The sequence below is a fragment of the Merops nubicus genome, unplaced genomic scaffold (genome assembly GCF_000691845.1).
Source record: "Merops nubicus isolate BGI_N331 unplaced genomic scaffold, ASM69184v1 scaffold2855, whole genome shotgun sequence".
In the NCBI taxonomy this organism is placed as follows: Eukaryota; Metazoa; Chordata; class Aves; order Coraciiformes; family Meropidae; genus Merops; species Merops nubicus.
In genome coordinates, this window is record NW_008610068.1 from 7,608 (window position 1) to 22,651 (window position 15,044).

The window sequence follows — 15,044 nt, forward strand, 5'->3', positions numbered from 1 at the left end:
TGCCAGAGGTTGGTGCATGATGGAAATCTCCCACGTTTCTGGTGTCATAAAGGCAGAAAGCCTCCATGCTCCCAGAGGGAGCAGAGAGGAGCAGCTCTGAGGACATGGCTGTGTAGCATGCAGGAAAGCAGGGTGGGGGACACCCCTCAAACCCCATCCTCATTAACTGTGCCGCTCGTTAGGCTGCCTACACCTTTCTCAGCACTGGCTCCCCACCCAACACCCCTGGGCAGCTCTAACACCAGATGGCATGCTCTCAAGATAAGGGAAAAGTTACCACTGGGAGCCAAAAAACAGGTTTCCGTAAAAAAAAAAATTCTGTCCCATTGGAACAGGCCATGAACTGGCAGGTACAAAAAGAGGTATTTCTACTGCCCTTGCTAGACAGACACTGCAACATCATGCCCTACAAAAGGAAAGCAATGGCACAGGCAATGAGGCTGTCCTAATATTCACAGCTGCCAAAGAATCCCAGCATCCCGGGAGTTGGAAGGGAGCTCCAGAGATCACCCAACCCTCCTGCTCCAGCAGGGTCACCCACAGCAGGGTGCCCAGGATCACATCCAAGCAGGTTTGGAGTCTCTCCACAGGAGACTCTCCACAACCTCTCTGAGTAGCCTGCTTCAGGCTCAAGCACACTCACACCAAAGAAGCTTTTCCTCCTGGTCAGATGGAACCTCCTGGGTTCCAGTTCATGCCCACTGACCCTTGGCCTCCTGCTGAGCACCACTGAAAAGAGTCTGGCCCCATACTCCTGCTCCCTGCCCTTCACACATGGATCAGCCCCTGACCTGTACTGGTGCAGAGGGTTATACCTCCCTTGATGCAGGACTTTGCATTGGACCTTGTTGAACTTGATGAGGTTCTTGAGGCTGAGAAAGGGCTGGACCTGTGCAAGTGTCCACAGCTGAAGGATGGCAAGAACTGTGTTGCTTTTCAGAAGCACAGGAATTCTTAGTTTCCTCTGAATTCAACCAGCAGCTCTGCTCACAAATGGTTATTTACTCTGTTTCACTGAGAGCAGCTGTATCACGGTCCTGACAGGGTGCAGAGAAATGATGTGTAACATAAAAAGGCTCCAGCACTGTAAAGCACATCACTGAGTGGTAACAAAGGAGACAGTTGTAAAAATGAAAGAGCTGTAAACACCAGAATTACAACTGCATGCTCCTACAGTGAAAGTCAAAACTAAAGCATTGCATTTAGTGTATTATATCCAAAATAACTGACTGCAGACGTGCAGACTTTCATGAACCTAAAAAGCACATTTCTATTTTAACTATATTTTCTTTTATGCAATACAAACATTAGAAAGGACAGAAATAAATCCCCTCTTTCTGAAATTTAGGAAAAAAATAACTCCTTTCACTGAACTTTCCAGCCTGCCCATGATCTTGCATTAGAGGTTACTGCAGCCTTTGGAAAAATTCAGATGAGCTTGTAACTAAATGTCCTAAACTCCATTTTTAATCCTTTGAGAGAGGCACCCCCCCATTCAGATCCACACAATATTTTTACACTGAGATCTCAACACTGTGATGATTTATGATGAGGTAGCAATATCAGTTTAACACACAATTTTGGAGGGCTTTCTGACAGAATGCTGTCACCATTCATATTGTCGTTGAAACAGTAAGGAGGAACTCAGTTCATCTTATAAAATGTGACTACATGTGGTTCTATTATATATAGCTATGATTCTTTATCAACATGCACAATCCCACTGTTCTTGTTAAATAATGATTACTTATTATGTGAACAGCCCACAAGGAACTGCATTCCTAGGAAGAAAGACAGGTAACATGGGAATGAAAGGCATGTTTTTCTAACTAATATTATGGAGATATCTAAAACAGGTATCCAAAAGCTAAAAGACCAGCCTGGAAAACTGAGTTTGATCTCACACAGACATAGATGGGGCATGCCACTTGAATATATGTATGTGTAGGCAGAACAGCTGGTTCGTCAGATTTTTGGCACTGGTGAAAAGCAGAACACTGGAGACAGTTTTGTTTTATATACTATATAATATACATAATTTCTCAAACCAGCCAAATTGTTTTTTGTTTGGTTGCACACACTCTCTAGGCAGTAAAGACTTAGCTAGAGCGCAAACTACCCCCCACCGTTGCTATATCAACCCGTAGCAGACAGTTTCTGCACATCACTCATTTCCCAACTCAGCTCATTCTCTGAAAAATCTTCCACCACCAAGTCTTCTGGGAGATGGGGGAGCTGGAAATCCGTTTATGGAGGGGTTCCCAGCTCCTTTGCTTTGCTACCTTTCAAAAGGACCAAGAAATGGCTCCAGAAAGTGTTACTTGAACGATCTCTACAGCCTTGCTTGCCACCTCCTCATTAGACCTGCCTAATTCAGAGGGTACTCTGGAAAGGAATTTTCTTTTTCCATATTAAACTTCAGTGTCTCCTACAGAAAGGGACCAAAGTTCTGTAGTAAACCATTTGACCACACCAAGCATCTTATGCAAGATAAAAATGTTAGGAGTTTTAAAGAAAAAATTATGAGTGTTAGTGACAGTCTGAGGATAATAATCTCTGTGGGAATTGAATGCGGTGAAAAAGAACCACAATGACAAGAAACAAGATTTTAAAAGACTGCAGTTAAACAAACAGAGAGGAAATGCACCAAATAAATTTTATTCTTCCACAGTTAACAGCTGTAATGCTTCAAAATTTCCTTCTGCCTGATTTATGTCTATTAGAAGCCTAGATGCGGACAGCAGTGCTCAACACTTCCATAAACCATTCTGAAAATAAATTTTCCTATTATTGCCTATTTACAAAGTTAAGAGTGAATAATATTTCACAGTGGCCCCAAACAGCAAAGTAAGATTTACAGTTAATCATTCTGAGTTAATATTCTTTTGATGATGTCTACCTGCAGAGATTAATTATTCCAATACCACAAAAAAAAGATATGACTAATTAGAAGACACCAGAAGACATGAAAATTCAGCACAAGTTGTAATTCTGAAGAGCCCAAAGCCAAAGTTTTAAGATGACAGAAGTTCAAGAAATGCACACATTTTGCAAAGGATTCCCAACTCAAGGGGTAAATAAAACAAACAAAAAAAACACAAAAACAATACACACAAAAAACCCCACACCACAAACAAATCACCAAACCAGCTCTGAAATACAAACATCTACAAGGCTATGTATGTTTAATCAAGTAACACTGACTGCAAATAGTATTCCAGTAATTCCACTCCCATCACTACCATTTCCAAACCAAACCTGTTACTAAGTGCTCCTGAGCTTACCAACACCTCTGTAGGACCCAGGTAAGGCTCATGTGAAAACCTAATTAAAAAAAAGGTCAGTCTTACAAAACTCAGGAGATGCAGAGTTAGAGTTCCATCTAGCAGAGAAAATTTGCACAATTGTGCCTCAGCAGTACAAGATTTTAGTTCCTACTCTCTGTTTTAGACTACATGCATTTAAACCTCTTGTGGCAATACTATAGATTTGCCTGGAGAGTGATAACTGAGATGCATAATTCTTCTCAATTTCAACCTAACTACACAACTCTAATATAGTGCAATAACTCATATCCTTAAGTCACTAATATGCATGGTCAACTTTAGCACCCGGCTAATGTCGTTCTGGCAGCATTTTATTCTAAATGAATAATGATGTGACATTTTCATAAATAAAAATATGTAACACACAAAATAAAGCAATTAACCCTGCAGAGTATCTGTAGTTGTCGTAACGATGTTAACATCAACCTTAACTCCTTTTTACTTTTAGGAGGAGATTCACAATGCTGTGGACAGCGTTAGATTTGCTTTTGGCTGAGACACTCCCACCTTTGTCTTTAAAAAAAGCATCAGAAAGGGAAACAGGGAACTTAGTCGTGAACAGCAGCACTCCTGTAAAGGGCTTCTGCACTTCACAGAGTCATTAACACTGGAAGAGTTGTGCTGCCCTAAGCTCTTGGTGATGCCAGAGCCTGCTGTGGACTACGACTGCGCTCCCACAGCCTCCCAAGCATGGATGGTCAAGCAGCAAGGGGGACGGACAGACAGACAGAAGAGACAATCCCCCCAGAGCCCCCACTTCTGGCAGAGCAGTGGTGCTGGGTCAGTCATGGCACAAAGGGGCAGAGCCAGTTTCTGTCCCAGTGCTTTCACAGGTGCTGTGGTGTGCCACAGAGCTGAAGCCCAAGAGTGGCAAATCAGCTCAGTTACTTCAGAGGCTGGAACAGTTCTATTGACGACTTGTCTGAATTATGCCCCAAATCTGTTTCATAACTAAGACAATTATAAAAAGTCAATAGTTTAATTATGCCCTTGCTTTCCAGACTGTAGCTTATGCACAGAATGCCAGTTAATTTTAAGCAGATGGCTATTTTGTGTCTGCATTAGCCCCCTGCAATGACTCCTGAGGATCAGAAAGAACAGAGACTATTTATGCATACACACAAGTGTGCACATAAATATATATGTACATACACTCCCTACCTTCCCCTCCAAAAAAAACCCACAGGGTGGGGTTTTCTTCTATTAACTAACTCTAATTAGCTATTTCCTTTCTAAATGCTCAGGTAGTAACACTTTGCCTAAAAAGCACATAGCTATTTTAGGGAAGCAGACACTGTATTTTATACTTGAAACTAAGAAGCTAAACTTGAAGCCCAGTTTTAACTGTAAATTAACACAAATAGCAGCACTGCCACTCAAAGCTAAGCCACCAAGCCAAACATCACAGGCTCCATCAACATTAACAAGTCCAAGTAGAATTGTACTGGAGCTACAAATGAGAAGTCTGTATTTTTAAGATCCTCCTGAAAAAGCTATTTCCTCCATTAGCATGCAATTACAATTTTTATAGCTAGATAGAAAAGACATTTTCAATCCACACATGCACTGGGAGGAATATTAATTTCTCTTCATGATTTAATTTTGGGTTACCTTCGGCAGGGATCTTCAATACATACAAGTGTGTGAATGACAGAAGAAAACACCAAAATCCTTAAGGATTGTTTGACAACATGCAGAATAGATCCAAATTCTACAGTGCCTGAGATGAGACGTCATATGATGAAAAATTGCTACACAACACCTTCAGTACAGAAGGAAAGGAAGGACCATGGCGTCTTCAGAAGAGATACACCACACAGTTACCATATTTTGAAGGATTTGGCAAGTTTGCCTTAAGGCATGGGATTTGCTCTCTTCCTGCACTCAGGAAGAACTCCAAGATAAGAGAAGGAAGACCAAAGGGAGTGTTAGCACTCAGAAATACTGAGGCATCAGCAAATAGGTGCTACTGATAAAATTCTCTACTTCTGAAAGGGAAGGATGGCTTTGAAAATAAAGTGAATGCTGCCATAGCATTTCTGAACTTGCACCCACAGAACGTCTGATGCTGACACAGATGCCTGTGACAGCATGGAAAAGTTTGATGCAAATTAGTCAGTATTTCCTGTAATGAGAGTTTTAATATACACATGTTCATGAGCAACTGAGAGAGAAAAACTTGGTGAAGAGCTGTTACATACACTGCCTTTGGTCTAACATATCTTACAGCCACAAGTGGCTGGAGTCTTGCCTGAGTTCCTCAGGAAAGCATCACTTCTTGTTTCCCAATCCTTATGCTCTTTCTTGAGCATCTGGAAGGGCCACTGACAGAAACACCCTGGATCAGGGGAGCTTCTAGTCTCACCCAGTACAGACATCCTCCTTCTTTGACCAATCCTCTGTAACAACAGAGATATCATTTGGTAGAAACAAAACCAGGCACTATCCAACAAATTCCATCTCATTCAAAAAAAAAAAAAAAAGGCTGAACTTTAAACCATAGCTTTTATGTGCAAATGGAAGAGATGCATGTGAAAGTAGGATTTATGCTGATATTACGATTACCCTCAGCTTCTTTAACAAATTCATCTTAAGCCAGCTGTGGACAGTTCAAATACAAAGAACACTTGACATAGAAACCATTCTTTCTCAAAAAAAAGAATTAAAAAAAAAAAAAAAAAAACTTTACCCCTTGACATTGCCACCTAAACCAAAAAGCTACCCAGTAAAGTAAAAACCAGCTACAGCTATTTGTCCCATATAACAGGGGCCAATAATTACATTTAACAGTTTTGCCTGCTTAGGAAAATCTCAGCCCTCAAATAGACACAGATAAAACCTCCTGGCTAGGAAAAATGGGAGATATTTGGAATGCTCACAAGTATGGTAGCTGTAAATAATAAAATCTACTTGTCCTTTGATTTGTTTTATGCAACTTTTTAAGAGAGATTTCTGTACTGCCTGTTTACAAGTGAACTAAAAACAGAAGACCAGAGGCAATCAAAAAATAACCACAAAACCCTCATTCCAGTTCATTTGTGTAGTTAAAATCACTAGAGGCAGTGCCAATTACTAGCAGAATAAACTATCATTAAAAAATGTAATCACTCGCTAAAACCTTTGAGAAAGTCTGAGATGCTTTAAAAACTGTTTTTTTAGTTAATTAAGGAGAGCATTAACCCAGTGGGTACTGCTGAAGGGCCCAGTGGTGCCACGTCAAAAAAACTAACACTTTACCCCTTGACATTGCCACCTAACCAAAAAGCTACCTAGTAAAGTAAAAACCAGCTACAGCTATTTGTCCCATATAACAGGGGCCAATAATTACATTTAACAGTTTTGCCTGCTTAGGAAAATCTCAGCCCTCAAATAGACACAGATAAAACCTCCTGGCTAGGAAAAATGGGAGATATTTGGAATGCTCACAAGTATGGTAGCTGTAAATAATAAAATCTACTTGTCCTTTGATTTGTTTTATGCAACTTTTTAAGAGAGATTTCTGTACTGCCTGTTTACAAGTGAACTAAAAACAGAAGACCAGAGGCAATCAAAAAATAACCACAAAACCCTCATTCCAGTTCATTTGTGTAGTTAAAATCACTAGAGGCAGTGCCAATTACTAGCAGAATAAACTATCATTAAAAAATGTAATCACTCGCTAAAACCTTTGAGAAAGTCTGAGATGCTTTAAAAACTTTTTTTTTAGTTAATTAAGGAGAGCATTAACCCAGTGGGTACTGCTGAAGGGCCCAGTGGTGCCACGTCAGAAGCTATAAGCATAACAGTGATAAAATGGAACAAAGGAGCTAATTAAATCAGGACTGCAACTGGTGGAAAGAGCAACACTGTATTTTGCCCAGTAATAGCAGAAAGAAATGACTGCACACACTTGGAAAATTGCTAAGTTTCTGAATAGAAATCATTTTAAATGGCACCTTTTTCACTCTGCCTTTTGGGCTTCCTTCCACTTATGGCCAATTCTTGTTCGCTTAGTATCACAGCACTGACACAGCACCTGCCTTCAGTTTTACTGCAAAAATTACTCAGGTCTTGGAGGTGATCTGGGACCTGCATTGCAGCTCGTACAGCCACTTCAGACTCAAGACCAGAAGCACTTCTGCAACAGGTCTGCAAAAACACAGAAATCAAACCACCACATGGAAACCAACACGTAAACTATTGAAAAGCATAAGGAGGGTTTCACTGGTACTTGTACAGATGGCATTTTGTGACTGTCAGATTCTGGTAGTAGAAAACATAGATGGACTGCTGAAAATTGGTCCAAAGGGAAACAAGGTGTTACCAGTCAGGAGACCAGGAAGTTTGAAAAACCTGTATATCATTATCTCAACTTCAGGTCTGTATTCAAAAATAATGTGTGGGGTTTGGGTTTCTTTCCTCCATACTTTTGGCTTAATTAAGCTTAAACTCATCAATGAACTCTCCCTTTCCTTTCCTTGGTGCCTGTGGAATGTTCTCCGCATCACTACACGCTTGGTCAGAGCCATGTAGCAACTGTAACAATACACAGACCATTTTAAAGCTCAATTTCCCAAACTCATCAAACTATTTTTTTTTTTTTTTTGAAACAGTAGATTAATTCTACTGAAATCAAATGACACGGAAGCAGTCCAACTCTTTCACCGAAAAAAAACCACCCAAACCCAAGCCCCAACTGGGATGCAATACATACTACATATTGAACAGTTTTATTTGCTTAAATGCATCTCTAATTCTTTCAGTCTTTCAGAAGACTGAGCCCACCTTTCCATTCTCCTCCAGAAACATCAGTCTGGACATTTCTACTTCAGCATGTAAGTTCCCACTTCCACTTCTTACTCCTTAATCCTCAGGATACTAACTTAGTGAAAACACAAATCCTTTGTACTGGTTATTAGCAGACAATTCAATCCCTAATTGAATAAAAAAACCTTAACTGTAAAGCAAAATTAAGTTGTAACAGCTCAAGAAAGAAATAAAACTTTTCCTCTGAATAATACAGAGAAATCCAATCCACAGCTCTCTATTCCACTAAAGAAATAAAGTGAAACAATCCCAGTCACATAGATCACTTAAGCAGCCATAAAGCAAAAGTGAACTTTGAAGAGATTCAATGTTGTAAATAAAACCTTCTGAACTATTTGCTTTACATTTGTGTTTTGTAAATACATCTGTTTTACTTCCAGGTTTGTTGACACAACCTCATGAGGCAATGAAATGTTTCATGAATTTAACAGAGATCCATGTTTTGCTCCTTGAGACAAGGCTCCAGATGCAATAGTCCTGATGGAAAGTGTGCTTGTATTTGTATTCATTAAGCAAAAGGAAGCCCAGCTACATTGGAAAAACTGAAGTAAGTAATCTGTGCTGTGTTCCAACATGATGCAAACGTAAGGGATTTTAGCACAACAGACTTTACCAGGTTTTCAAATGAGACTGTGTACAAACTGAAAGCTGGCATTTAGAAGTGACACCACACACTGAGGAAAGAGGAAAAGAGGTGACGGGTTCCGACCTCATTTACCGCCACGTAGTAGCGCTGCTGCTGGAAGCGAGGCGAGTTGTCGTTCCTGTCCCTCACCACGATGCGCACTTCGTGGTTGATGATGGTGCCCACCTTCTTGTTAACACACTGGACCTGCACCACGATGGACTGAATGGACACTGGCGGCTGGAAGTGAAAATACACTTTTATAATGCAGAGTCAAAACCTGAACTAAATTTCATTTTCTACTGCTGTTCATATTGCTCAGATTCACTTACAGCCCACCAGCCTGCCCGTGTTGTCTGATGATCCACATCTGGAGTAAAAAGCTTCTCCAAGAGTATCCTGACTACAGCTCCTGCTGGTGATATTTCAAGTAGACCTACACGTCCCAAAGCTGCACTTTGCAGATCAAGCTTTGCCAGCTGTACGTGCTAACACAGAAATAAAAATCCCCAGCACGATTAGCCCTTTGCACTTCCCTCGAGAACTGCAACAAGCACAACCAGAACACATCTTTTGAACAACTTCTGATTGTGGAATGATACCTAGAAAATGTCACACATTTTAACCTTTGGTTTATTCATATTGGAATAGAAAGGTCAAGTCGGAAATAGATTCAGTATGCTACTACTTACATTCACCAAGTAATTTAGAAACAACTTGGTCACCTTGAACGCACAGACAATTCAGAGTCCAGTTGTTTTTACTCCAGTGAACATCGTAATATTCAAACAAAAATAACTCCCAAGCTTCATGAAAGGCTAAAGAAATTTAAGCTAGAAAAGCTACAACAACTTGCCTGAGTTGTTAAAACAATTCTAAGAAAAATAAAGGCAAAAGCACCTTTGGTCAACCAGGAAATCCAAGGAGACTGCTATGGAAGTACAGCATTCCAGTCTAAGTCCTACTCATGATGTTCCCACCATGGCAAGTACCAATTTACATATTTGAAGCAACAGCCTGGGATGTAAAATATTGACAGCCAGTCCCTTTGGATTTTCTACCTAACACTCAGCAGAGAGTGAGAAAGCATGGGAAAGGCCAAAATGAAAAAAAAAAAATCTCTATTTATTAATCTGGAAGTCTTCAAGAAAATAAACAAAGCAAAAGTGTAATTTAAAGATGCCTATACTATACTGTTCTGTACAGTGAATGCAAACAGGTTTTTGTACTGAGATTCTGAGGCTTACAATTACACCATAATTATATATCTACATAATTACGCTTTCACTCATTCTCAAGGCTACAATTTCTTTGGCTGATTGATTTTTTCCAGTTTTAGAACCATATGGCTTTTTTTTTTACCCTTCAGACTGTGGCACTAATTAGTTTTTAGAGGCCTGGGGAAAGAAACTGGCTTGCTGGTGGTGTTTAGATGTTGCACGAAATCTCTACTCCTCCCTACACATTTATTCTTGGCTTTCTCTGTAACAAAGTACAGCATGAGCTTTTAACAAAGTCTGTTCTCTTCACTGTAGAAACCTGCAGCCACCTAGGACATTGTTCTGCTTTTATCAGCAGAACTTCCAACACAGGTAAGAACACACCAAATATCATCTGTAACTCAAATTAAGCCTCTAATGCTTTAAGCACCATTTATTTTTCAAGCTGGCACTCTTTGCAAAAGATCCAAGAATTTTCAGGCCACCTGCAATAAACTTAAAATGCTACTGAGTTCATCTAGAGTTATTAGCAGTGCCCAAGAAAAGCTTAATTAGTTGTAATGATAGATATGTAAAGACATGTTCTGAAATTGGTCTTTCTCACCTTCAGTTCAGATCTATTGCTATTCATCCTCCCTAAGTAGTTCCTTCAACTACAATTTCCTAAAGTTTTGGAAGAAACATCTGGAATTTTCTTTTTATCAGATTTTGTCTGGAAAACACTGTCATTCTTAGTAAAATCAATCAGCAGAATCTAATACAATTTTATTTCAAGAAAAGTAATAAAAAAAGAATAGGATCAGGCTGAATCAGCAGGGAATTGACGAGCAGGCACACAGGCGTGGAAAATAGGAAAAATATCCAAATAAATTGAATGTAATCATATACACACCATTTGTGAATCAGTGACTACAGCTTTTGCTCTGTAATAAACAATTGAATTTTAAGGTTCAAATTAAACCCTTAAATTTTGTTGGTACTACTGAGTTTCACATGTTTTTAACTTAAAAGGTGAGAAAGAGAGGTTACATGTTTTGCTAGTAAAAGGAAAAAAGAAAAAAGGAACCACACACTCTTGATTTTGCATTTTAGGGGTTAGTATTGTTCTGGTTCTGAAGGCTAGAAAGAGCCTTTAGATTAGAGTCATGTTAATCAAGTCCACGACATAAATCTCACATTTTCACTCCATCAGTGGGAGGTTTGTGGGTTGCTTTCATTTTCTTTGTCTTGTAACATAACAATTCACTGAGACCACAGAAGACAGCTACAGTGGGCCTCCCACCCCAAAGCTCAATTACTTTAAGTCTCAGATTTTCTTTTCATGTCCCAGCAAACTTAAGACAAATGCAAATGAGTAAGCTTACCCAGCACTACGGTACTAGGAATAAGAGGTGTTACAGATCACAGTAAAAATGAGGTAATAACACCTTAAATACCAATGTAAACCCAGAATATTAGCCAACTAGAGTGAAGAAAATGTACACACAACGCTTGTCTCCTTGCAATTTGAAGTTCTTGCAAAGCACATCACTGGAAAGTGTGATTATGTGTTCATAATAACATCAAGTATTTCCCAGTTTAGTTAGAACGTTACTAATATTGCAAATCAAATGATTGGACAAGATTGCTTTGGTAAAGAACCTGGGTTAGATTCGGTAAAGTTTCACTAAAAGAGGCAGTGAAAAACAGATTTGCACTGATCTAAGAGGATTTAGTTTTGTTTCCTAATGTCACAGAAAAACCGTGAATTAAAACTAAATTAAGAACAGCTGAATTCAATTAGCTCCTTCGAACTAAAAATGGAAATGAAGAAAACTTTGTATGTTGTTTCTGCTACTTTGGAATAGATCTCAAAACACATGAAGCAGACACATTAATCAATCAAGCTAATACAAAACAAACTACCACACACTCCAAGGAGAACTCCTGATCTTCAAAGCACTCATTCCATGTTGATTATATCCACCTTGGAGTCAATTTTCAGACCCTGATGAAGTGCAGCAATGCTGTAACACTGTGAGGAAACTTCTTCATTTTAAAAGTGTTACTCGTCAATGAAATTAGCATAGATGAGAACACTCCTATTTATTTGGAGCTTTTAATCATTTTATAAAAATCAAACTTAGCCTGACAGTACTTCTTCAACAGCATTAGGAACAAGCATAACACGCAGATTTTATGCTGCCTTAAAAAAAAACACATCTAAGCTAGTACATTTCCAGCTATGTCAAGTTGTAACACTCACACCTCCTTTGCTCCCTCTCTCATCTTGTAGGTAAATGTACACTGCTAGAGGAGGCTTTTAATAAGTGTCCCGAGACGTGAAGGGAGCAGCACTTCTTCCAGACAAAAGCAGCAAACCAGAATAATAAAAAAAAAAAAAAAACCCCACACCAAACAAACCAAACCCCAACAACATAGAATCCCAGCATGGTAAGCACTGAAAGGAAATCAACCCATCCAACCCACTTGCTCCAGCAGGGTCACCCACAGCAGGGTGCCCAGGATCACATCCAAGCAGGTTTGGAGTCTCTCCACAACCTCTTTGGGCAGCTTGCTTCAGGCTCAGGCACACTCACACCAAAGAAGCTTTTCCTCCTGATCAGATGGAACCTACTGGGTTCCAGTTCATGCACACTGACCCATCGCCTCCTGCTGAGCACCACTGAAAAGAGTCTGGCCCCATACTCTTGCTCCCTGCCCTTCACACATGGATCAGCACTGATAAGGTCCACTCAGTCTTATCCAGGCTCAACAGCTTCACAGCTCTCAGCCTTTTTTTGGTACAGAGGTGCTGCAGGCCCCTCAAAAGCATCTTCGTAGCCTCCACTGGACTCTCTCCAGTAGTTCCTTGTCTCTCTTGAACTGGAGGGCCCAGAACTGGACACAATACTCCAGAGGGAGCCTCACCAGGGCAGAGTAGAGGGAGAGGAGAACCTCCCTCAACCTGCTGGCCACACAAGTCTTCATGCACCCAAGGACACCATTGATCTTCTTGGCCACGAGGGCCCATTGCTGGATCACGGTGAACTTGTCACCCCCAGGTCCTTCTCCATGAAGCTGCTTTCCAGCAGGTCAGCCCCTGACCAGTACTGGTGCAGGGTATTATTCCTCCCTAAGTGCAGGACTCAAGTGTTTCTGATTCAGTAAAGAAGCTAAGTTTGGCTCAATATCTATATTTCTGCCAACCAACACACCTATTTGTTTGGCCTTATTGCCATGTTCATCCAGATACAATAATCGTGCAGAGTCACCAAGTTTTGCATGTTTGTTCCCAGAGAGTCCTAGTAAGGAATCAAATTGATTCTGTTCACATCCATCTGGGGATGAAATACAGATGCAGCTATTATGTCCTAGAAGGGCTTGTGTTCGTGGGCTTTCTACGGGCAGACACAGGTTCAGAAAACTATGTCTATGGGGAGAAAAAAGAACCAGCAGCAAGGCCCAAACTTACGTCTCTGTCCAGCACACGGCCGGTGCTGTTCAGGTACAACGTCTGGCGGATAGGGTCGAGAATCACCCAGTAATCTACGTTGTCCTTCAAGGAGAGTTCAATGGTGGGGTCCGGCCCTCCTGCTGTCCCTTTGATCAGCATATTGTCAACCAGGATAGTGCCTGCAAAAACAGGAAACACACAAGGGAGGAATTTATATAGGCATCTATAGTTTTATGCGTTTTCATAACAACTGCAACAGTAAAAATATTGTTTCCAAACTACAGTTCCTGGTATTTTATGTTTTGAGCGATGTTTAAAAAGTCTGAACCTTATTATCTGTAATGAAACCCTGCCTCTGACACTGAAGCTATTTCAGATGATACCAGAAGAAGTACTTGCAATGCACAGTAATTTAAATTGATGACAAGACCCATCCTATACAGCTATCTACTTAATATTATGAAGTTTTTCTCCATTGAGCAATCATCACCCAATCTCACCTCAAACAAATGAACGCACTGAAATATCAACAAATAGCAGAATACATTTTCTACAGCCAGCTTGGCACATCAAGGCAAGGGGAAATAAAAAAAAAAAAAAAAGAACAGTTACATAAAGCTCTCCAAGAGAAAAAAATTTTTATACCGTGACTTGCTCTGCAATATAAAAACTGAATTTTAGAATCAAGGCTGAAAAGTGCCTACCAAGACAACAATAGGACTTAATTAAGACCAGCCATCTATTTAACATATATAACATGCGGATTTTCTTCTCTTGTCCCATCCTGTCAGAAGTCTTGCCTGACAGTTCTACTAGTCGGCTCCCAGTACCCACAGTCTAAATCATTTCCCATGTAAAATACTCCAAACTAACTTTCCCAGTGTCAAGCAATCCAAACCACCCTGAATGTTGCACTCTGCTGGTTCTGATTTGCACACACGGTATTTATAAACACTTCTCTAAGCTTTCATTTTCCTGAAAAATTAACACTACATGCTTTCCTTCACACTAAAATATTCAAAGAAATGATCTTGGTGGAGGTTCACCAAGTTATGAAGAAAATCTGAACATCACATGCTGCAGAACATTTAACACTTAAAAATATTTATCATGTAACCCCTGTATTAAGGGCCAAAAGAATTTATTCCAAAGTACAGAGCAAAATTCCTTTATTGCTTTCACTTGGTAACAGCAGCTCTGCATAAACAGATTCATCAAGGGGGTGTGGTTCTAAGTTGAGCAGATGGTTCTTCTGGATGAAAGAGAAAACTAATTACTGGTCTTAGGCACAGCAAACTGGTTACAGTCCCATTGAGGAAAACCTCACAGTATACACTTTGTCTTGTTTGTTGTTGTTTTTTTTTTTTTTCCCCAATTGTTTATTTTGATGCTTCTTTTTATCTACACAATAGAGATGATGGGAGGAAAGACTGCCAAACATCTGTAAATTTGCACCAAAGATCAGCTTCAGGTTAGAAGATCAATACAAGGCAGTGTGCACTTGCAGCCCAGAAAGCCAACCAGATGCTGGGCTGCATCAAGAGAGGTGTGGCCAGCAGGTCGAGGGAAGTGATTGTCCCCTGCTCCGGTGAGACCCCACCTGGAGTCCTGCATCCAGTTCTGGAGCCCCC

The 15,044-nt window shown here is 40.2% G+C and overlaps 1 protein-coding gene across 1 annotated transcript in view; it reads right to left on the reverse strand.

The window, feature by feature from the left end:
• Positions 1 to 15,044, reverse strand: part of LOC103773392 (protocadherin-15-like) — a gene marked incomplete at its 3' end in the record, with an annotated part of 42,606 nt that overhangs the window by 5,857 nt on the left and 21,705 nt on the right. The window contains exons 2-3 of the mRNA XM_008940756.1: positions 13,432 to 13,592; positions 8,842 to 8,997 (exon numbers count right to left, since the gene is read on the reverse strand). Of these exons, the coding sequence (XP_008939004.1) occupies positions 8,842 to 8,997; positions 13,432 to 13,592 (317 nt within the window). The remainder of the gene's footprint in view (positions 1 to 8,841; positions 8,998 to 13,431; positions 13,593 to 15,044) is intronic.